The sequence below is a fragment of the Lactuca serriola genome, chromosome 4 (genome assembly GCF_051521515.1).
Source record: "Lactuca serriola cultivar US96UC23 chromosome 4, Lser_US96UC23_V15, whole genome shotgun sequence".
In the NCBI taxonomy this organism is placed as follows: Eukaryota; Viridiplantae; Streptophyta; class Magnoliopsida; order Asterales; family Asteraceae; genus Lactuca; species Lactuca serriola.
The window spans coordinates 178,565,206-178,590,261 of NC_136411.1; the positions used below are offsets into that span (position 1 = coordinate 178,565,206).

At 40.2% G+C, this 25,056-nt stretch overlaps 1 protein-coding gene and 1 long non-coding RNA gene across 3 annotated transcripts; both read right to left on the reverse strand.

Moving 5' to 3' along the window:
- Positions 1-8,124: 8,124 nt before the first annotated feature.
- Positions 8,125-9,011, reverse strand: LOC145102974 (uncharacterized). Its single transcript, XM_079040503.1, has one exon. The coding sequence runs from the start codon at positions 8,924-8,926 to the stop codon at positions 8,318-8,320; it is 609 nt and encodes a 202-aa protein (XP_078896629.1). The 5' UTR covers positions 8,927-9,011; the 3' UTR covers positions 8,125-8,317.
- Positions 9,012-11,470: 2,459 nt separating this feature from the next.
- LOC145102975 (uncharacterized) lies at positions 11,471-13,301 on the reverse strand. Of its 2 annotated transcripts, XR_013706330.1 has the most exons (5): positions 12,701-13,298; positions 12,390-12,471; positions 12,169-12,275; positions 11,884-11,942; positions 11,471-11,811 (listed from the first exon to the last, which is right to left on the reverse strand). It is a non-coding gene; the product is annotated as an uncharacterized LOC145102975 (long non-coding RNA). The 2 variants fall into 2 exon arrangements; XR_013706329.1 differs by having other exon boundaries at positions 12,169-12,471; positions 12,701-13,301.
- Between the last annotated feature and the right edge of the window lie 11,755 nt (positions 13,302-25,056).

Genomic DNA, 25,056 nt, shown 5'->3' on the forward strand with positions numbered 1-25,056 from the left:
GATTGTGAAATACGTTTAAGAGTCAAGTGTGACATGAATAGTGAGACAATCTACTGAGTAGACTGTGGACGTGCCAATTGATGATTGATTTGAACCTTGAGTGGGGGATAATTGGTTCTCTAGTTAGGGGATCAGCGATCCATTCATGTGCAGTCAAAGGAATGGTCATGGGAATCTGAGGTGCCAGAAGGGAAGATGTGAGAGTTGGCTTTAAGAAAGGATGAATGGATCCACGACAGGTGGTCATGGATTGGGAAAAAATTCATTGTGACCTGTGATTTTCAATATTAGCATATGTTGAGTTCTAGTGCGATCAAATCGTTGGATTGCAGATGTCATAGCTCTGATTTGCAAGTGAAGGTATAGACTGTTATCAATACCCCTGGAAGGGTAGTAGTTGAATTGTCGATCAATTTCAAGGTCGATATGAGTAGTTCCGCATGGGTAGTGACCACTAGAGGGGGGAGCTTCGGGTTTTTGTCAGCATGTTCAGAGCCATTGACGATGACTCTATGTCTCAAATTGGAGGATGGCATTCTCTAAGGTTCTAGTGGTGCAAGAGTATGATCAGTTGAGAGAATCTAAAAGAGCAATGCAGTATTCAGGCGCGGTGTCGTAAGTATGGGATTAGTGGTTTGGGCAAAGCATCATGAGATTCTGTGTTGGTATACCGAGGTATCTGGGTATGATGTCCTTATTACCAGATTATTTTGATTTTTGAGTTGAGAGCTGGCAAGTGGTGTAGCAAGTATCTATAGTTCCGGTGGGAGCACTTCGGCTAATTGATGTTAAGTGAGATTATTCGAGAATGTGGATTGCATCAATGAAAGGCGTTTTGTTACGGCAGATGTATTCAAAAATAGCAATGCATAATTTGGGTAAGTGTGTACACCTATCCTTGATTGGTACACAGTGCATGATTTAATGATCGCAAGGTGGCGTCGTGCTGAGGATGAGATTGTAAAGTGGTAAGAGCAAGTGCAGTAAGACTTCAGGGAGCTTCAGTCTCAATGAGTTAGTGCAAAGGGTTGTAATGATACTACGGGGAGCCATAGTACTCACCATTCAGTGAGGGTTGTGGTGATACTACAGGGAGCCATAGTACTCACTATTTAGTGAGAGATTGTGGTGATGCTACAGGGAGCCGTAGTACTCACTACTCAATGAGAGGGTGTGGTGATGCTAGACCTAACAATTTGATACACGACACGATTTACACGACACGAACACGATACAAGTTTTCTGTGTATGTGTTTTAGAAATTCGTGTTTCGTGTCTTACACGTGTCAAACACGAATTTACCTGCTTAGACACGTATAAGACACGATACAAATTCGTGTTGACATGTGACACGTATAAACACATATATACACATATATATTTTAGGGTTAAATTTTATATTTATAAAATACTAGGGACCGATTGCGTAAAAGTTAATAAATAGTTTATAACCCTAAATTGAATCGTTCGTTTCCAAAATCGCCGACATGCGCTATCTCAATTTCGTTTAGCTGAGTTCTTCATCTCACGCAAATCACTATCTGAGTTCTTCAGCGTCGCTCACCATCTATCACGATCGTCGGCCGATTCATCCCACATCTTCGTGCTTCATAGCCTTCACAGCTTCTCCAATCTCCGGTCCTTCAGCCTCTCACCGACTCACCATCGCTCGCCAAGTCGCCATCGGTGCTTCTCAAGTGAAATTGAAGCTGCTCACTGATTCTCAACTTCTCGTGAGTCGCCACAGTCTCTCAATTCTGTCACCATAGCTTCTTCTGAGTTTATGGCTTCTAACACAAACATGGTATATAATCTTTTCCTTAGTGATTTTCTATTTATTTTTTTGTTTCCTTTGAATCTTTGATCACAGATTCAGCCTGCGATTTTTCTACTTATTGTTTTGTCTCCTTTGATCACATATTGACTATTTAAACTGTTATGTGTTAACTGTTAAGACCATAGGATGTTAACTATTAACTGTTAAGACCATAGGATGTTATATAATCTTTTCCCTTGTACGCTTTTGTTTCTAGTTGACTCAAATTGGAAGACAAAGCCCCAATAAATTTGTTTGTAACTCTTTTAGGCATGGTTGGTTGTTTTGTTTCCTTTATCAGTTTGTCTAATTCTTGTTTTTTTAGATGGATGACAATACTAACAATGATACTAAGGATGATTCAGATGATGATTGTGTGGAGGTAAAGAAGGAGCGAGAAGACAATCAGAAAATGAAAGGAACCCGTAAGAGGGAGAAGAAACAAACATCAGTGGTATGGCGTGTATTCAAGTTATTAAATGATGTTGTCACAAAAGATGGAATTAAGAGAGCAAAATGCAGATTGGGTGATGAGGTCAAGAACTATGACAGTAGATATGGAACCGGGAACTTACAATGACATATAAGATTATTTGCATGTTATTGTCAATTTGTCATCCTAGCTTAAAAAAGGCATTAAAAGCGTGTTTATTCATGTTTTCGTGTAACACGGTTAAAAACGTGTATATTCGTGTCGTGTTACGTGTCACACGAATTTTTTATGTGTCGTGTTCGTGTTTGATATCCCAAACACGTTTTATAATTTGTGTTGTGTTCGTATCGTGTAAATTTGTGTCTGACACGAATACACGACACGCAGACACGGATTGCCAGGTCTAGGTGATGCTACGGGGGGTCGTAGAATTCACCATTCAGTGAAAGGTTGTTGTGATACTGCAGGGAGCCGTAGTACCCACTAGTCAGCGAGAGAATGTTGTGATCAAGTAATCTCTGATCAGAGCATGAAGCAGAAGAGTTTTAGGCATGGGTAGCCCTAATATTTGAGTTTGTGGGAGCCTGGTGGTCGAACCAGGGGCGAGACTGGGGTCTCCATTTTGTTGGGAGTCATTATATTCTGAATTTAGTAGTGGTTTTGCAACCAAAGGGATGTGGATAAGTGGAGTACACGTAGGTTGCGGATCATGAGTCATGAGTTGAGTGCTTCGTTGGGTCGATTGGTTCCAACTCTGGACCAGACCAAACATACGAGTTTGAGTTTGGCTCTGGTGGTGTGTTGGGTAGGCGAGATGAGATTCCGGACTCTGAGATGGGTTCCATGTTGAGGGGTATTGTTTATCATCTGATGTATTAGAGTTGTTTAGTTCAGTACTCGGGCACAGGGGTACCGCGAGATGCATGGAACCTTGAGCAGTAAACGACAGAGGTCGGGGTTGAATCGATCTTCAGTTGGGAGTGTAGCATTCGCTTGGGGTAAGGTGAACTTTGCGACTTGTGTGTCACAATAGGCCGATGTAATTATTGTGAGAAGGAAACCATTAAGACGGTTGGGATAATGCAATGGATAACCTTGGAGGTTCATCTGTTGGGTCGAGATCAGACCTGGTGCACAGTGTTAAAAGGGATATGAGAAATGGAGTTGAGACTTATGATATTTAGATTTCTGAGGACACTTCTGAGCGAGCATGATTATTCTCTTGTTTATGAGGTCAGAGTGTTGAGAATTCATTGTTCGGATGGGTTCTGATGGCAGTTCAGTGGATGAGCCCTGGTAGGATGTGAACCCTTCTGTTCCTTAGGGCATGATTCAGATCGTTGCTATATTTGGTATGAGTGATCGGTAGCCGATTGTTGGCTTATGTCTGGAGAGAATCAGAGGGGCAGTGAGTTATCATGGTTTGTTATTCGAGGAGAAAATAACGTAGTGATATCTTGAGTGGGCAGTCTGGCGGCGGGCCAGGCACTAGAGTTTCCAGATATTGGGAAGGAGTATACTAGAGGCAAGAAGGGCTGGTTCAGTTCTGGACTTGGGAATTTTTGTGTGGGTCCAGGAGTCCATGGAGGAAGATATCGTTTTAGTGTGAGATCCTTTCAGGGGTGTTTTACGGGTGTTTGGTTTCTTTCTATGTGGTTTGAGGAGCGATTTCAAGGGTGAAATCAAATTAAGTGGGGGAGATTTGTAACATCCGGGATTTCGGTTATGATAGTTCGTGTTTCAATTTTGCGGATATAGGAGGGACTCGACGAGCCGAAAGTCTGACTCACCGAGTCACGTCGAGTTGGTCACGTGGATTTAATGAGTGGACTCAATGAGTTCAAGTATGGACTCGCCGAGTAGGTACTGGGCAGAGAAAACACTAACTTTCAGGGTTGGAACCTATTTAAAGGAACTTATGACCTTGGATGCGCCCCATATCTTCTGTGAGAAACACTAAATCGCCATTGGAGCCATGGGAGAGCTCTTATGATGGAATCAAGTAATTTGGTGGGTTTTATGGAAGGGAAAGAGCAAGATTCAAGCACGGAACGAGATAGGGGTTGTGGATCTAACATTTCTTCGCTTGGGACTGTTGTAAGAGGTATGATCTTGCATCCTTTTCACCTACTTTTTTGGTTAGACCTCAAGATCTTGGGAGTTTTAGGGTTTAACTCCCCTTCTTTTGTGTTTATGAGCTAAGTGAGACATGATCTGAGGTGGGAAACCTCATATATGAACCTTGAGAGGTCCAGGGAGTCCCACTCTTTAAACTTTATTTTGTTCCATTGGAGTTGTGAACCTAGGTTGCCCTTTTAGAAGCTATTTCACCAAATAAGACCCTATGAGTGGTGCATGAGCTTAAAGATTGGACCTTTACATGATTATTGAGTATTAGAAGGTCAGATCTAGAAGTTAAAGAAACATATCTGACCTCAGAAGATCATTTGAGTGTTGCCATGGAGGAAACTCGCCGACTCCATAAGAGGACTCGACGAGTCGAGTCGGGTTGCCCCGCGTTCGTGTGCAGTGGTGACTAGTCGAGTGAGGCCTTAGGAGGATTCTGAGAACACTCATGGACACGCCGAGTCACCCGAGTGCACTCGACGAGTCTGGTCAAAGTATGACCGTTGACTAGAGTTGACTTCAGTTGACCTTGGGGTTTTGGTCAAGCTGATTCATGAGAGGTTAGGGAAGGGTAGAATGGTCTTCTACCCATTCTTTAAAGATGAGGAAAAGAGAAAGTATTGATTTGAGATGTTATCATTTTGATAGGAGGAGGCTAGTTCGGGATATCGAGCATGAAAGGGTATCCGATATCATGCGAGATGAGTCTTCTCACTATACTTTACCTTGAGTGGTAGTTATGTGTGACCAGAAGGTCTTATGTGATTACATTGAGTATTATGTTATCCTGTTATATGTGACATGCTATGCATTATGTCTTTGTTATTTATGCTATGCGGAGTTTATAGACCGGACCGGAGGGTCCAACGATTTATGAGACTGGAAGGCTCAAGCAGACCGGACCGGAGGCTCCAACGAGCTTAGGACCGGAAGGTCGATAGAGTTAGGGCCAGAGGGGCCACAGAGTTAGGACCAGAGGGTCCACAGAGTTATAGCCTCGAGTGGCTAAGATGTGTTGTATGTGGTATTTTGGGAACTCACTAAGATTTGTGCTTACCGTGTATGTGTTATGTGTTATAGGTTTCTCAGGATCGCGGGACGGCACCGACTTGATTGTACACACCAGGGAAAAAGTTATGAGGATCCTGGATTATTAATGAAGTTGTGTTTTGTAAATTGAATGAACGAGATTTTTATACAATATCTTATGAAAAGTATGCGATTTTTAAATGAAAATTTTGTTTGAAAATTTACGGTGTTACACTTTTGTTCCACTCTCATCTCCCTCCTTCATTCTGGCCTGAGGCTCTTCACGTGGCAGTTCATTTACTCAATATTTTACCTCCTATATCGTTCTCTAACGAAACACCTCAATATCGTTTCCTCATACGTCATCCCACATGCAATCAACTTCATGTGTTTGGTTTCCTATGCTTCCCTCGTCTATACACATCTCATAAACTCCAACCCCGTTCAACGCCTTGCATTTTTCTTGAGTATCCCACTCATCATCGTGGTTTCCGTTTCTTTGACCTTTCCACTAGACACATCATTATTACTCATCACGTTACTTTTGATGAGTTCATCTTCCCGTATGGCTCAGTTACCCCCACTGAACCACCGTCATATGATTTCCTTTCTGACTTAGATATCTTCCCCAACCTTCACCAAGTTCTTCACCAATCTCATTCATATTCCCCTACTCCCACTACCCCCTCCTCCCCGACCCTCACTCTTTTCCCTCCATCCTCTCGACCCTCCTCCCTTTTTCAAGTATCCCTCCTCCTCCCCCTCCAACTCATCACATGCACACCTGATCCAGGAGTGGGATTATCAAACCCATTAATCGACTTAATTTACACTCCACCTCCTTCTCATTTGTCTCGTGGTCCCATATACAGGCTTTGAAAAATCTAATTGGCATAAAGCTATGAATGAGGAATATAATGCTCTTATTAGAAACGACACTTGGGTCCTTCTACCTTGTCCCCCCCCCCCCAGAGCCAATGTGGTTCGGTCCATATGGTTATTTAAGAAGACATTTAATGCTGATGGGTTTCTTTCTCGCTACAAAGCATGGTTAGTGGCTAATAGACGAAGCCAGCAACAGGAGCGTCTGTGATGAGACTTTCAGTCCAGTTATTAAACCGGCTGCTATTCATACAGTGCTCAGTTTGGCTGTCTCCAGGGATTGGCCCATTCATCAATTAGATGTGAAGAATGCATTTCTTCACGGACACATTCAGGAGACTGTCTACATGCATCAGCCACCAGATTTTCATCACTCCAAGCACCCCGACTATGCGTGTCATCTTCAGCGATCTTTATATGGTCTCAAGTAGGAATCAACCACATACTCTTCCCTTTTTGTTTATCATCATGGATCCGAAACTGCCTACCTGCTTTTATATGTTGATGACATTGTGCTCACGGCCTCTTCTCCTGCTATTCTCCAGTCTATTATTACTCAGCTCAGTCGAGAGTTCGCCATGACTCATCTGGGGACTCTCAACTACTTCCTTGGGATTTTAGCCACTCGCTCATCACAGATAATCTTCCTCTCTCAATGAAAGTATGCCTCAGAGATTCTTGAGCATGCCCATATGTTGTAGTGTAATCCAGCTCACACTCATGTCGAGACTACTCATAAGTTGGATGCTACTGGACCTCCCGTTAAGGATCCATCTCTTTTTCGCAGTTTGGCTAGGGCTCTTCAGTACATCACGTTTACTAGACCGGACATTGCCTTCACAGTACATCAAATATGTTTATTCATGAAAGATCAATGAGAGCCCTATCTTCACGCACTCAAGCGTATTCTTCGCTACGTCAGAGGGACACTAAATTACGGTCTGCAACTATATGTTTCCCCGTCATCTGATCTTCATGCTTATTCAGATGCTGACTAGGGCAGATGCCTGGTTTCTCAACGCTCGACCTCCGGATATTGTGTTTTCCTTGGCGATAACCTCATATCATGTTCCTCCAAACAGCAAGGGGTTATCTCACGATCGAGTGCCGAGGCTGAGTATCGCGGTGTCGCCAATGCCGTTGCAGAGACGCGTTGGTTCGTAACTTGCTTCGTGAGCTTCAGTGCCCTCCCACCAAAGCCATAATTGTGTACTGTGAAAATATCAACTCTGTTTACATGACTTCGAACTCAGTTCAACACCAACGCACTAAACACATAGAGATTGACATACATTTTGTTTGTGATCTGGTTGCTAGGGGCATTGTTCGAATGTTTCATGTGCCCTCTTCCGCTGACATCTTCACTAAAGATTTCCCAACGACTCTGTTCAACGACTTTAAGAGCAGTATAAACGTTCGGAATTCTCCTCCCGATAAAACTGTGGGGGATGTTAGGTGATATAGGCCTTCGTGTATTGTATTTATCATAGCATTGTCTTATACTAGCCCATTGTAGTTAGGCCCATGTACTTTGTACTTTATTTATATGGTTCTTCTAATGAGATTGGGACATATAGGAAAATACCACTTAACATGAGTGAACAACAAAATCTTTAAAAATAAAAAAAAAAAAAAAAAAAAAATTGTATCTTACTAAAATATATGCAAAACTTTTGCGTGTTGCCTTGATATATGCATGTCTTGCAACCGGTTATCATATGAAAATAAATGTTAATCTGTTTTTCTCTATTTTGTTGTTCTTGTTGACGTTTTATATATGTTTTATGTTCAAACAAAAAAAAAGGATTAGTTATATTGTTCCAGTTTCGAGCACATATTGGCATGAAGTTAATCATTATTATTCAACATCGGCAAAAACATTATTCTTTTAAGCGAGTATAATAAATGCAACAAGTTTGAAATGTACAGTTGCTTCGCATACACACCTCACAATCACTTGCAAATTAATGACTCGATCTTTCAATCTCTATCTAAAATATACATGTAAACAGTGTAAGGTATCTGTTAATTCACGATGAGCCAAACGATGAGGCCTTTGCTTTCTGCAGCCTCAAGTCATTATAGAAGCGGCTAATGAACTCCTCCGCCGCCTCATCCACTTTGTTGTCTTGGTCGACACTACTCAACGGAAACGGAGAGTCGGTTACCCTCAGCTGCCTAACCATCGGAGTACTCCCAAAGCCTGGAAGCGCCGGTGAGGAATTGTCGCTGTGAATCATCTCCATGGCTTTAAGCACAGCGTTAACAGCCATCATATCAAGATGATCCTTCGATGGTTTGCTGTTGGAGTGATGTTTCTTGTGGAATGAAAATAGAGAGAAAGGGTGGTGAGTAGTGGGCGCAGGGCTGTTGCTGCAGCTGAACTCATATTCACCGGGCGGAGGTGAAGGGAAAGAGAGGTGGTGGGAGCGGTGTTTGGCGGTGAAAGCCTCCCGGTTGATGTGGTAGTGGTGGAACATCAGGTTCTGTAAGGCTTTTCCGGCGATCTTGCCACGCCTTATCATCATGTTAAGGTCCAGCAACAACTTTCTCTTGGATATGCCTTTTCGCAGTATGAAGTAAACCACACGAACTAAGTTCCAAACTTTCTTCGCTAAAACCGGTAGATTTTGTTCCATTTTTGTAACTAAGAAAGTTATTGGCTGTTGTTTAATAGTATATGAAGAAGATTGCAGAGAAATTGTTGTGAAATGGAGGGACGACGAATGAGAGTACTTATAGGAAACAAACACCGTTTGTCACTTTGTCCTTTGATGTTAAGTTCTTTTTTTTTTTTTTTTTTTTCACAACATTAATCATACCCATTGGTTTGTCTTTTGATTTTAAAGTTAACCAGACAGTGTGTGGGACCTTCGTAATTTAATAAGTTCACTTAGCTTTTTATATTTCACTTTACTTTATGTACGCACTACTTGGGTTGTTGTCTTCTACTCTCGATCTTTTCTTTTCCATAAATTATTAGGAAGGGTTTGTGGCAGATTTTGGATTGGATAAGATTATGGCCATGTGTTATTTGTTTAATGTTTAACTTGATCATATACATACATGGTTTCATTAATCTTGTATATGTATAATTGCAAATGTTATGTTTTATTGAGTCAGAATTAACTACTCTTAATCGTGTTAATCATATTTGGGTGTGATTATATTTACATAAAAAGACTGTAAAGTTTTTAGTTTAGACTATGGATGCAACATTCCAAATGTTAAATTTCAAAAATCTTTGCGAATGATATAATTAACTATTGACGTAAATATTAGAAGTGCTAGGAACCATATTATTGATTTACTTAGGTTATCAGGAGTGCTTAAGGCATCAAATATAACCACATCACCAACAACACTATTCCAACAACATTTGGAGATGGTAGTCACACGACCAAGAAAAAGAGAGGAAGAGATAAGTCACTTCAGCCTAATTACACACACCTTACAATGGTATCATAGCCTTATCTATAAAACATATATGGCAATAAGGCATATAGTGATTGTATGTCTAGTTTTTCATATTTTTATTTTAAAATTGCAATTGTTGCGATTAGGGTGAGAATTTGAAATGGACTGGACCAAATTTACAGAAATTGATGGACCTTTGATCGGTCGTCAGGTCCACGTCCAGTTCCAAATTTTGGATGTAAAAGTAAGCATTTGGACTAGAACGGCACTCAAACCGGTCATGTTTTGCAAAACTTAGTGGATCTTCAACCCGACCTATTGACGTTTACCAACTCCAGATTGAAATCTGGTTTCCGATCCGGTCCGAGTGCCCAAATATTTACCCAAGGTTGCGACTAACAATTTATTACAGCATTGAGTTTCAAAAGATATTTTAGTTTTTTAATTTATGCGTTTAAAGAATAAGTAACCTTTTTCACATGTAAGAAGGATACACAACCTTCGAATTCCATGCTGTCGCTATAACCAAAAGTAAGTCCCCCATTTGGTGGTTTAAACTTCTAGTCGTAGAGGGGAGAGGGAAAAGTAATTACTTAGCGTTAGAGGTTTGGTGACCACTGCCCCTCCACCACGTTGCAACTCCCACCTCATTATGAAAGCAGTTTTCCCAAGAAACCTCCGACCATACCTCCAATTATAGGTGTCTTATATACTACCCTTGATAATTTTGCTTCATTTAATTTAAAACTAAGAAAAGGCTCGTGCCGATGCACACGTCATTCTTTTTTTTTAACAAAAAAAAGAAAGTAGAAGAATATGATAAGCGAAATGAGGCGTATATAAGTTAAGGGAAGGTAGGACCTAACTTTTTTAAAAATTTTAATATATATATATATATATATATATATATATATATATATATATATATGGGTAAAGTGAATATACCCTTAAGGGTATATAACATTAGGTACCCATTAATTAAAACTACGTAGTTTTGATTAGTGATTTAATTTCCAAAAAAAAAAAAAAAAACTATTGCAGTACGTGTTTTCTTATTCACGTCAATTTCAATTGTTCAAGTCCTTTTGTTCCATGAATCGACCCTACTTCCATACTCCATGAGATCGATTAACGAAAAAAGAATTCCATACGATCACAAAAAAATTCCATACGATCTCAAAAACGATTTCAAAGAAATCAGAATTTCAAGTTACTGTAATTCCCAGAAAAACCCGATTTCACTTCAGAGAGTTAGGAAAAAATCGATCTCAATTCACAGAGACTTAAAAATCGATCTCAATTCACAGACTTAAAAAACGATTTCAAATCACATACAGTTGAAAAACGATCAAAGGGAAAAAAAATCATAGAAATCGTAAAGTGTAGCTGCAGCCAAGAATTTTCAATTCACAGGTGATAACAATTTTCGCAGTTTACCAATGATTTCACTTTCAATTATTAATTTTGCATATGTTTTTTAGTTCCAATTGTTTATCAATAGAAACTTTTTTGTAGTTTTGGGTTAAAAAAAACTTTTTATGTCGTTTTGGGTTAAAAATGAAAATTTTCTGCAATTTTGGGTTAAAAATAAAACTTTTTGTAATTTTGAGTTAAAAACGCAATTTTTCTCTCATTTTGGGTTAAAAACGAAATAAATTGATGGTTTTTCACATTGTTGGACGATTTTGCCCCTGTCCCAAAGACGGTTGTAATCCTCAAGAACTTAAGCATAGGGAAGTTCAAGTTACATATACAATACAATCAAAAGCAAAGAATCTTAATTGTCAATTTTTATTAAAAATGATAAGTACATTGATACTTCGGATAAATATGAAAAGAGGGTTGCTATTTCAGCTTACTTCAAATAAAAAATACTTTTGTTCTATACATTTTCTATTAAAATATACATGGTCAATTCATTATACAACCACCCAAATTTTTTCGAATGTTCCTACAATTCTTCCAATTATTCAACTATTCCCACCAGTTCTCCAGCAAAGAATCCTTGGATGAGCTATCCGACATCAAAAAGAATACCATGTTCCTCCACTATTTTACCCAACGTAAATCTTGTAATATTTGAACCCTTTAATATTTCAACATAAATCTGCTCAAAACCAAATTAAAATCTTACCTTGGCCATTAAAGGAATTATAAAAAGATCAATTAGCATACTTACAATATTTGTCTCCACAAAAACTACATCCACTTTGAGCTCCTTGATTTTATTTAGCCCATCTACAAAAAAACATACATGATTTGGGTGTTAAGAACTTAATCAAATATAAGAAATATTTAGCCCGTCAAGTGAGTAGCCACTACAAAAAAATGATAAAAAGTTTCACAAAACATGGAAACATATTCATAATCATGAAAGGGTAAAAATGTCCTTTAACTCAAGCATTGCAATAATAACTTAGGAGATAAATCGGTAGAGAACTAACAAGATGTAGATGCATATTACCTTATAGTTAAATATTGCATGATTTTGACCAGAGCAACAGTTGTTGCTCTGAACCAGGAAAAGTGCATGATTGAGTGAACAACTTCCACAAATTCACGAGTGGGAACCTATTCAAGAAATTGGATAGCTAAAAGAGCTCATGTTCATTTTCATGATAAACTAACAACTGAAAACACTTATGTATTTGTAGTTACTTCAGGAAATAAATGAATGGAAATGACCTCTTTGATAACATTGTTGTCATCCACATGCAAGGTCAAAACTAGTGCATTTGCATCTTTCCAAGGACCATGAATCATGTTCCTACATAGTACAGTAAGTGGCATGATCAAATCATCAAATATTTATAAAAAAAGAAGCAAGAAGACTTTGATCAAATCATAAGAACTACTCATCAATGGAAAATAGATAAGAAGAAACACACGAAACTGAATTGTAAAAAAAACTTGTCTTTTCCAAACTAGTTGATTTGCAATTGCTAAACCTGAAGTGAATTTACAAAAAGTTCAATTATGAATTTGGAGCAGTTTACCCTTTCGCTTTCTTGATAATAGTCTATGCCTTCACTAGGGCATTTAATCGAACACTTAGTGGGTGTTCTATTGTCGCTTAGCTACCTTGCTTTTACTTTGATATTTGGGCTTGAAACCTGGACTTTGAACTCAAAGTGGAGACATAAATACTGCCCAAAATAGTTGAACACCTGTACACATACCATCGCCGATTTCTTCATCTTCAATCTTCATCACCTGTGAATTGAAAATTCTTGGCTGCAGCTACACTTTACGATTTCTATGATTTTTTTTTCCCTTTGATCGTTTTTCAACTGTATGTGATTTGAAATCGTTTTTTAAGGCTGTGAATTGAGATCGATTTTTAAGTCTCTGTGAATTGAGATCGATTTTTTCCTAACTCTCTGAAGTGAAATCGGTTTTTTCTGGGAATTACAATAACTTGAAATTCTGATTTCTTTGAAATCGTTTTTGAGATCGTATGGAATTTTTTTTGTGATCGTATGGAATTCTTTTTTCGTTCATCGATCTCATGGAGTATGGAAGTAGGGACGATTCATGGAACAAAAGGACTTGAGCAATTGAAATTGACGTGAATAAGAAAACACGTACTGCAATAGTGTTTTTTTTTTTTTTTTTGGAAATTAAATCACTAATCAAAACTAATCAAAACTACGTAGTTTTAATTAATGGGTACCTAATGTTATATACCCTTAAGAGTATATTCAGTTTACCCTATATATATATATATATATATATATATATATATATATATATATATATATATATATATATATATATATATATATATATATATATATATATATATATAGGGATGAGAATTTGGCCCGAAAACCCGAACCGAACCGAACCGAATTAGACCCGAATAAGCAATTCGATTCGGTTTTCGGGTATCTATATAAGGCTTATTCGGTTTTCAGGTTATTCGGTCTGGGTTGCCCGAATAAGGGCTTATTCGGTCCAAAAGGACCGAACTGAATATGAAAATTCACATTTTTTTCCCTTACACGATTGCTTATTCGGTCTTGTGTTCTATCGATCGTTACCCAAAATACCCACGTAATACACCATAAAAAATCTACGAAATCGATATTCGATCATCCGGTAGCGTATTACACCAAATCGACAATAGCGTAATACACCAAATCGACGACATTACTCTTTGATCGTCTCCTCATCCTCGTTTTCTAGTTTCTATTGTGATCAAACTCCATTCAAGTCATGGAAAATTGGGTTCCAAATCAAGAAACTCAAGTAAGTATTTGTATCTTAATCTACTACTCAATCTTTCAATGTGTTATTTGTAAATGTAATTTGGGTTATTTGGGTTATTTGGCTCCTTAATCATCTTATACATGTTATTTGGGTTATTCGGGTCGGAACCGAACCGAACCGAATAATACCCGAACCGAACCGAACCCATATTGCTTATTTGGTTTGGTTTTCGGTTTATTCGGGTTCGGGTCGGTTCGGTTCGGTTCTGACCCGAATAACATCCATATATATATATATATATATATATATATATATATATATATATATATATATATATATATATATATATATATATATATATATATATATATATGTGTGTGTGTGTGTGTGTGTGTGAGTGTGAAACCCTTTTCTTAAACATTAAGCTATCCACGTCTATAAGAAACTTCCCCACCGACCACTCTTCATGCCTCCGTCAGTTAGTAGTAAGCTGTTTGCCTGCTCGCTTTCCTGCTTAAACGCCTCTTGGTCCCTACATCAGTTGACATGACATTGGGATTATAGAAACGGAATAGGAACTACCTTATTATTTTTAAAGAAACTACCTAATAATTTTTTGAAGAAAGTAATATCAATGAACCCAGATTTTTTATACCTAATAACCATTTAGAAGAAGCCCAATGTATAAATATAATCCAATCCATCAAAAAGTAAACATAAAAAAAAATTAGAAACGTCATTCAACGATTCGATAACTAACTCCCATTACCTGCGGCCTCAAGACTTAAACTATTGCGCCTGCCGACTTCAATTCGCCAATCACCGTCGAGCCATTGCCCAATCACCGTTTTTTGCCGTTCATCCTCTCCATCGACAATAATCAATCCACAGGTTTAAACTCTTAGATTTCTTGTATACATAAAAAAAATAATAAGTGACCATTTTTTAGTGATAGTTTAGTGACATATATTGGAAAAATATGCTTAAAACATATCGATGACGAGAAAATTATGGATAAGTTTCAAGATATAAAACCTTATATAGTTCATTTGTAAGAATTTTATTAGAACTATTAAAATGATTTTTAAATATTTTAAGGCACACAACCTGACCCAATCCGATCCGCCATCATCACCACCACCATAACCTTTTACTCTTTCATATTTTTTCAAATTCGTTTAAATTATGAACCATGTAATTTTTGGTTCTAGATTCGCCTTTGGACGAAAATGATAAAGAATAAAGAAAATGAGTTTAATTTAGCAACTTTTTAAAAAATATGTGTCGAAAATCTGAATGTTAAAACCTTCGGATTGATAATAGAAGATAAAAAAAAGTATCAAAATAGAAGAATGTTGGAAAATGAGAGACTAAATTGTTAATGGATTAAAGAAACCGAACACTTTTGATAAAAAATATAAAAAAAAAATGTAAAATCAGTTATTATATGTATATATGACATGTAAGTAACGACATACTGTGTATTTTATGATACATTTGCATTATTAAGGGTGATTCAATGTAATTAAATAATTCCGTGGATTTTTTTAGAGAAATTAACTCTAATATTCCTAAAAAATATTACACTTTATTAAGTAATTAAGTAATTAAGTAATATTCCTATATATATATATATATATATATATATATATATATATATATATATATATATATATATATATATATATATATATATATATATATATATATATATATTCCTTCAACTATTAACTGTAATGTTTGTGTTTCACTTTATCTTTTTCTCGCCTCATAAACACAGGTAAATTTGAAGTAGCCGTGGACCAAAATGCAAACAAGCAAAACAACGAAAATATTTAGTTGTGGAAAACATGCAATGTACGAGGGTGCGGACATCAGCATTTGGCAAACCATAACACGTTTTTTTGGTGCATGATTAACGCGCCTAATTAGGGAAAAAAAAGTCGTGTGTGTTGGTACGACCAAAATGGGTTTGATTGCTTTCGGGAGATACGTTTCTTGCAAACTGATTGTACTTGGTTTTTGCTTTTCCTTTTCAAAGCCGGTCGTCCTCATTTGCATTCTGGTTTCGTGAGTAAAGTCGGGTGCCGTATTTGGATTATTGATTAAGGGTGCATGAACACATACAATGAAACAATATGCTTTTGGGGATATAGGTATGTATCGTAGTCAAATTAATTGTTGAAGACATAGAAAACAACGGAAAATGACACATATGACCTATGAACTTTCTAGGGTTTACCCTTTTATTCACTTAACTTTTCTGTGGCTTTATAATGGAACAAAGTTGTGAGCAACCTGCCTTTTTAGTCTTGTTACCTAAACTAGCAAGTAGATATAACACATGGCACATATAAAAACTAATTTTACTAATTTTAAAAGCAAAGTCAGCCAAATAGTCAAAATTAAAAGTCAAGTAAGCCAAAGTTCCCCATCTTGTCTCCTTCAACGTGTCACACAATCAATTGAGAAATTCAATCGGAATTTGAGTACAAAATCCGGAGAAACACAATCGTTGATTTGTCTTAAATATGGAAAAACCTTAACCATGTGATTTGCAAAAACCTTCAAGACCTCATTAACAATGGCATCCAGTAAATTGATTTGTAAAGAAATTTCTAAATAGCTCCAAAGAAACGACAATGGTGGTATTATCAACAACAGTAGGAACGGGCGGGGGTGGGGCTGAAACTGTAGCGGCAGTAGAAGGGAAACGACGGCGGCAGGTGGTGTTGGGAACGACGATGGAGACAGCAGTTGGCGATGATTGAGTGTTGCGATTAGAGCTGTGCAAAAAAACCGCACAAACCGTCCGCACCGCACCAAACCGCACCGCATAATGCTATTTAGAATTTCGTGGTGCGGTTTGTGGTACATCATTTTATCAAACCGCACTGTGCGGTCTGGTTAGCGGTTTGTATTTATAGAAATGCGGTTCAAACCACACCGCACCGCATGTTATATATATACTTTTTTTTCTTTACTTTTTTATAACTTCAAATCACGATTTAGAAATGATGTATATAAATATATTTCTTATAATAACCAAATATCTATAACGTAACATTAAATGACTATTAGATCAAGATCTCATGGTTTACAAGAGTATAGCAACTATAACGACAATTTAAAGTCATAACAATGATACTTACAAAACTATACTAGCATGAGTCACAATTTAATAAAAACGATTTAACTCGAAAATTGTATTTGTTTTTATAAAATGAAAACAATCAATTTTTTTTAACCCGGTCGGGTTTTTGTTTTTTTTTTTTTATAGATTTAATGTTGAACAACTCATCAAACCGCAACTAAACGGCATAAACCGCCCGCATCAAACCGCACCGCATCATGCGGTTTTGAACATCTCTGGTGCAGTTTGCGGTTTCTAAAATATTCAAACCGCATATGCGGTGCAGTTTGCGGTTTTGACTCGAAACCACACCAAACCGCACCACGCACACCCCTAGTTGCGATGACAATGGAGGATTTACTGCTTCGTTTACAGTTGGCTGATCGAAGAAGGACCAAGGGAAAACAATGGCGGTGATGGAGCATTTGTGGTGGTGGGTTACGAATAAAGGAGGCGGAGAGTCTGCCACCATCGACTGTGGTGGTCCTCTTCGCTGGTTGAGGAGACAATGGAGAGTAGCGTAGGTGGTGCCTCATAGCTAGCTCGATAGAATTAGGAAAGGAATGATGGTGTGTAACGCCCCGATTCTCAGGTATTGTTTAAATAAGAATTTTTGGGTTAAGCTCTACTCGACGAGTTGGCTGACCTACTCGTCGAGTAGCAGCAGAGTGGGATCGCGTGTTAAGTGACCTACTCGACGAGTCCATATTGGGACTCGGCGAGTAGGAGTTGTCAGATGAAAACTTAAATCCTGGGGTTTTCACCTCTATTTAAAGGAGCCTCAGCCTCATTTGGCCTCTTTGCAGTCTTTGAGAGCCCCTTAAAAGCCTAATACGCGTGTGTGTGTGTGCCCATTGTGTGTTTGAAGCTTGAAAAGAGGATCTTTAGAGGGAGAAGGCTTGGAGGAGCAGGAGATTGGAGCAAGTAGAGTGTGGGAACCAACTCCTATCTCAGTTATCATCTTCCGAAGGTAACCTCATCGCCTTTTTCCTTGTGAATCTCTTCTATTGGTTGAGTTTTAGGGTTTTTGGAGAGATCTTAAGTTGGAAAGATGAGCTAAGGGCTAGATCTGAGGTTGTAACTTCAGATCTGGGCCCTCCTTGGATTCTAGAAGCATAAAGTTTCAGTTTTGGTCATGATTAAGGTCCCTCTTGAGCATAAAGTTCCATTAAGAACTTAAAATAGGCATTTAGAGCCTTTAAAGCCATGCATGCACGTAAAGTTTGCAACTTTACATGATAAGCATGTCCTAGAAGCTTGGATCTGTGATTTGGAGCCGCTGCATGGCTCAAAACAAGTCTGTCTGCAAAGAGGACTGAATGGACTCGGCGAGTCGCAAGGTTGACTCGGCGAGTCACATGAAGATAACTGTGAACTCGACGAGTTGGATGAACAACTCGGCGAGTCCGATGATTATTACCATAAGACTCGACAAGTTGAAGAACAACTCAACGAATCGGATGAGTTTTCCCTAGGATATATATGCTTGAGTATCCGTCGAGTTGCAAGGAGGGAACTCGACGGGTGACCTTAAAGGTTGGACAAGAATCGAAGGAACTTGACGAGTGCGGCGAGTTGTAATGTGCTTCAAGGAACTTGACGAGTTGTGGGTCAACATGGACCGTTGACCTTGACTGAGGACTTTGACTTTGGTCAAGGGTTGACTAATGGGTTATGGAGTACCTTATAAGGTTAAAGACTTATGAGTATATTGTACTATGATCATAGGTGGTGGAGCCTGTGTCAAGTGATCCGAGAGTTGGAGTTTATCTTCTGAGTCGACATCTGCAAGGTGAGTTATCCTCACTATATCGATAGGGTCTACGGCACCAAGGCCGGCCCTTTAGTTGTTATTGTTATGGTATGCTACATGTGGTTATGATTTGTTAGATCGGAATCAGGGTTGACAATATGTTATGCTCTTATGATCCGTAAGGATTGGTATGTTACTGACCTGCTAGGTCAGTACTCTAGTTACGAGAGAATTCTATGATTGATGATCAGTGTGATAGATATGTTTGATGTTTGTATATGCCAGTATATAATAGATATGTGCACATAGTTATTTGATTGAGTGGTTGGGTTGAGGCGGTCCTGCTTTGTGCTGAAGGCCAACATACCTTATGAGCGGTCCGGTGAGACTGCAGGCCCACGAGGCAGATCAGTTATCCTGAGGGCTCGGGATATATTCAGATAGACTGTAGGCCCAGTAGGGCGGTCCAGTCAGGCCGATGGCCAGTATGCCTGTTGATTGATTGATTGTTACTGATATGACATTGTCACTGTGGTATTGGTATTTTGGGGGTAGCTCATTAAGCCCTCGGGATTACAGTTTTCAGTTTATTGTTTCAGGTACTTCAGGAGATCATGGCAAGGCGAAGGCGTGACCGTACCGCTCCTCATCCTTATGTTATGATTTTGGGACACTCTGATGGATATTGATTTGAAAACATTTTTTTGTAAATGATGCTATTTGATTTTTAATTATAATTGAAAAGTTTAAATTTGGCCCAAAATTTATGGATGTTACAAGTTGGTATAAGAGCCTTAGTTTGAGTGAATTGGAGGAACACTTGTGTGAATCTAGTCTCAAATCAAGGAGATTTTCGGAACGTAAGTTTTTTTAAAATGGTTTTCAAAATAAAGGATGGAGGATGCAGAGGGTACGATCAGCTGGAGCCTGTAAGTAAACCCCAAAATACCATACAGTTATTTGATATTCTGATATGTTAGAACAGCATGTTAGTGCTAGGCTAGGGATCTTTAGGAATCACATGATAGATTTTCCTGATTAGATGATGCCTATTAGCCTAAGGATTTCTTGTATATGGAATTGACATCATAACTGTAGATGTTTAGTGTATGCATCACGACTGTGCATAATAAAGACCTTATAGCCTGAGAATGTTGATTCGGCTTTCGGGTAGGAATGGATATTCGAATGTCTATTGGGTCCAGCGTTATGTGCAGCTAGCATGCACTAGCGCTGCAGGGGATGATGGAAGTTTCATGGGTACAAGAGTCATGAGAAGTGGTGAGACTAGATGCGATATAGTTGGTATTCCTCTAAAAGTGAGGGTTGAGCGCATTTCTATGTTGAGTATAGTATTAGGGCATTGTGGTGATACTTGAGACAAATATGGGTAGGTGTGTTAGGTAGTATGGGCTCGTAATACTAGAAGCACAGGACCCATACGCGTAGCAAGGAAGTCACATCCCCTAGGATTTGTGGGTTTTGGTCTCCCGATATTATGTTGTTTATCTGATGTCCTGAGTTTACCTTTCATTATGGTGGTGACGAGACATTTTGCTACTAGGTCCGGATTAGGATCAGGGTTTGGAGACGGAGGGTCAGAGGTGCCGGTAGCACCTGAGCCCGTGGTTCAGATAGGGACTGAGGAGCTGGATGCTAGGATCCGGAAGATTCTGCATGATGAGGTCATTGTGGCTTTCCGAGCGCTGCTACCAGAGATGTTTGGGTTGATCAAGACCGCGATGGTTGATTATTTTGATGAGCGACATGCAGCTTTGGCAGAGACAGCAGCCGTTGCAGCCACTTCAGTTGTAACTACGGTAGGGGTTGGAGGAGGAGGAGTCGGTAGGGATTTCCAGTACCGGGACTTTGATAATACGAAGCCCCTGACATTTGATGGTACACAGGATGCGATCAGGGCTATGCGGTGGTTGTCTGACATGGAGGGCTGTTTCTTCACGTGCTCATGTCCTACTGACCAGAAGGTCAGGTGTGCTCTGAACCTGCTTAGGCTCGGGGCAAAGGACTAGTGGAGATTGACGACAGGTTCATATTCTGATGATCAACGGGCTGCTATTACTTGGGAGCAGTTCCAGGATATGTTTCACACCTGCTACGTTCCGCGCGTGGAACGGGAGCGGCTTGCTCAGGAGTTTTTGACATTGAGGCAGGATGGGGAGTCCGTGATGGAGATTACCCGGATGTTCACTGAGAGGGCTATGTTTTTCCCAGAGTTTGCGTCAGAGCAGTATCAGATGGCTCGTTATCTGAGTATGCTCAAGACGGATATACGGCAGTTTGTGGCTACACAACATTGTGATACCCTCCTAGATCTACAGGAAGCCACGAGGCGGCATGAGTTGCAGATAGAGCTGCAGCTGAAGCAACAACGTCAGGCACCGACACAGTCTCAGCTGGCGCCTAAGCGGTCTAAGACCGCTGATACTCGATCTAGGAGTCAGCAGACTCGCATTTGTGGAAAGTGTGGCAGGGGTCATTCAGGAGTTTGTCGAGCGGGAGGTGGGTGCCACAAATGTGGCAACGAGGGGCACTATGCCAGGGACTGCCGTCATTCCGCCCCTCCAGCAGATATGAGGATTTGTTACCATTGTCATCAAGTTGGTCATGTGAAGACCAACTGTCCGCAGCTCGCCGCCAAGCCGCTGGGTCCCGCGCCAGCTACTGTGAGGATTGGGGATGGGAGGCCAGTCAAGGTGGAGCCTCCGAAGGCTCAGGGTGGCGCCTTCCAGCTCATGCTCGAGGAGGCCAAGGCAGCACCGGATGTGGTTGCTAGTACGTTTCTTTTCTCTGTCTCAGTTATTGTATTGGTGTTATGCTTATTGATTGTACCTATGGTTGGGTATGTTTTTAGTGAATTCCTTAACCGCTTTGGTATTATTTGAATCGGGGGCGAGTCAGTCGTTTGTATCTCAGACCTTCTCTAGAGGGTTCAGTGTACCAATAGATGATCTTGAGTGTCCGTTGCGAGTTTCGATCGCCAACGAGCACGGGGTTTTTGCTTCTTCGGTCTACTGGGGATGCGAGTTGGAGATTTTTGGGGTGTCCTTCCCGATAGATTTGAATCATATCCCCATGGGGGATGTATGCGTGATTGTAAGGATGGATTAACTTAGCCGTTTTGGCGCCATGATCGACTGTGAGGGACAGCGGGTGGTGGTTCGAACCCCAAGTGGGGGAGAACTGGTAGTATATGGTGAAGGCACCAGGTCGGGATCAGGGTTTTGTTCGGCAGCCAGGGCTCGACAGTATATTCAGCACGAGTGTGCCGGTCCTTTGGCGTATGTGGTAGATACGTGGGTTAGAGAGCATCTCTCAGTTTCAGAGGTCCCGGTGGTTAGAGAGTTTGTTGATGTGTTTCCGGAGGAGTTACCTGGAGTGCCTCCAGTGTGGCAGGTTGAGTTCAGGATTTATTTAGTGCCAGGTGCGGCCCCTATCGACCAGGCGCCGTACCGTTTGGCACCGCTGGAGATGCAGGAGCTATCATCTCAGTTGCAGGAGCTGCTGGGTAAGCAGTTTATTCGTCCGAGTAGCTCACCCTGGGGAGCACCGATCCTTTTCGTCAAGAAGAAGGATGGTTCGCATAGGATGTGCATTGACTATAGGGAGCTGAACAAGTTAACGGTGAAGAACTGTTATCAGCTCCCGAGGATAGACGATCTTTTTGACCAGCTGCAGGGAGCATCTTGGTTTTCCAAGATTGATTTGAGATCAGGATACCACCAGGTCAGGGTGAGGGAGGAAGACGTGGAGAAGACCGTGTTTCGGACTCGTTATGGTCATTACGAGTTCGTGGTGATGCTGTTTGGGCTCACCAATACGGCAACAATGTTCATGGATTTGATGAACTGAGTCTGCAGATCGATGCTCGATCACTCGGTCATAGTGTTCATAGATGATATCTTGGTGTATTCCAAGACCCGAGAACAACATGAGGAGCATCCTAGGGAGCTGCTGGAGGTGTTGAGGCGAGAACGGATGTGTGCCAAGTTCTCAAAATGAGAGTTTTGATTACGAGAGGTCCAGTTCCTTGGATATCTCGCTAACCAGGAGGGGATTTTGGTCGATCCGGCCATGGTGGAGGTGGTTATGTAGTGGGAGACTCCAAAATCTCCCTCAAACATCAGGAGTTTCTTGGGTTTAGCAGGGTATTATCAGAGATTCATTCCTGATTTCTCCAAGATTGTCGTACCCCTCACTCGTCTAACAAGGAAGGGGGAGGATTTCCGGTGGGGCCCTGAGCAGCAGAGGGCATTTGAAACCCTCCGGCAGTGTTTATGCGAGACGCCGGTGTTGCCACTCCCCGAGGGAGTGGAGGATTTTGTGGTATTTTGTGATGCATCCATCACAGGATTGGGGGCAGTCCTCAAGCAGAGAGGACGGGTAGTAGCCTACGCATCGCGGCAGCTGAAGCTGCATGAGACGAGATACCCTACGCACGATCTTCAGTTGGGAGCGGTGGTTTTCGCTCTCAAGATGTGGAGGCACTATCTGTACGGGGTCCGTTACAGTATATACACGAATCACAAGAGTTTGAGACACATCATGGATCATCCGAACATGAACATGAGGCAGCGCAGGTGACTAGATATGGTCAAGGACTATGATTAGGAGATCCTTTACCATCTTGGTAAAGCGAACGTGGTTGCGGATGCTCTGTGCCGCAAGTCAGCTGGGTCCTCGACCCTAGCCAGGTGTGTGAGGATAGCGGTGGATTCCCCGCTGGTGGGTTTGGTTAGGGATGCTCAGATTGAGGGTATGAGACCAGAGAACTTGAAGTTGGAGAGGATTAAAGGCAAAAGCATCCGGTTTGTTCAGGATAGCCACAGATTGTTGACCCGTTACGGTCGTGTTTGGGTTCCGATGTCCGGAGGGGTCCGGCAGACAGTGATGGAGGAGGCTCAGAAGTCTCATTTTTCGATTCACCGGGGAGCCACTAAGATGTACCGTGATTTGAGTTCAAGTTATTGGTGGCCTTGTTGGGTTTTGAGCATTCTAACACTCCTAAGTGTACATGCAACCCTAAATACCTTGGATCTATGTTTTCTCTATTATACATGCAAATAAGAACATCCAAGGTATAATCCTAATCTAGCATACAAAAACAATGAGTGTAACAAGATAGAATACATACCTCTTTGATGTGGAAAGTCTTCATGAAGCTTGAGTGCCTAGCCCCAATAGTGTGGAAGCCTCAAATGGAATCACAATCACCAAAACACTTAGAATAACTTGAGAGAATTCTACAACTCATGAAATCGGCTAGCCCTTTCTTACTCTCACTCTAGTGGTCGATTTGGTCAAGAATAAGATGCTTATATAGTTAGGGTTACACCATGTAAGCCCTAATTGACATGGCCTTTCATTTCCATGATCCATGGGTACAAATACACCATGGAGCATCCATGGACCATCCTATGGGTTTTAGCCCAACTTGATTATCCATGGAGCATTAGCCCACTATACAAGTATGGATGATTTATACAATCAACCCATATATTTAATTAGTCTTCTTTTGATCACTTAATTAATCCTAGATTAATTCTTGATCAATACTAATTAAATAATCTTATTATTCTTATTATTAATATACTAGAACTTATAATATATTAATAACCATAAGTGTCTTATTTCTCTCATTATAGTCTATCCAAGTGCATGATGGTATGCAACCCAAATGGACCATGTCGGGTCGGGTCAAGTCTTACCAATTATAGTTATGGACTTAGACATTAATCCAACAGTCTCCCACTTGGATAAGTCTAAAACTATTATTGTGTATGACTTCAGGAACCAACTGGCAATCGTAGCTCTCAAAAGCTTCTGTCGAACTCTGACCTTGTAGATGAACTCTGACCTTTTTCAATGACTTGCCCATTAGATAACGGATCATATATTCCTCCATTCTAGATATCATATGGACTGAGACATGGATTATAATCATTTTATATATCCATTTGTTGTTTCCCGATTTCTGATTTATGACGACTGACTAATTGAACAAATCAAATCAGTCCTGGCCCGGCCGAGCACTTCCATTTGTCATCATCAAATCATCGGGGGGCCCACATATATCACTTTTATCCCGAAGGTAAAAGGAATGGATAAACTTCGACTCATATGGCTTGTTCTACTACTTGTTGAATCATACACAAAGACAAGTTTTATAGCACCGAGTTACCAAATGCGTTTTCGTGCAATCAATGTACTATCAACTCATAGTAACAACTCATATC

Excerpts from the sequence above, each read along its gene's own strand:
- LOC145102974 (XM_079040503.1), bottom strand. The coding sequence starts at position 8,926 with ATGGAACAAAATCTACCGGTTTTAGCGAAGAAAGTTTGGAACTTAGTT.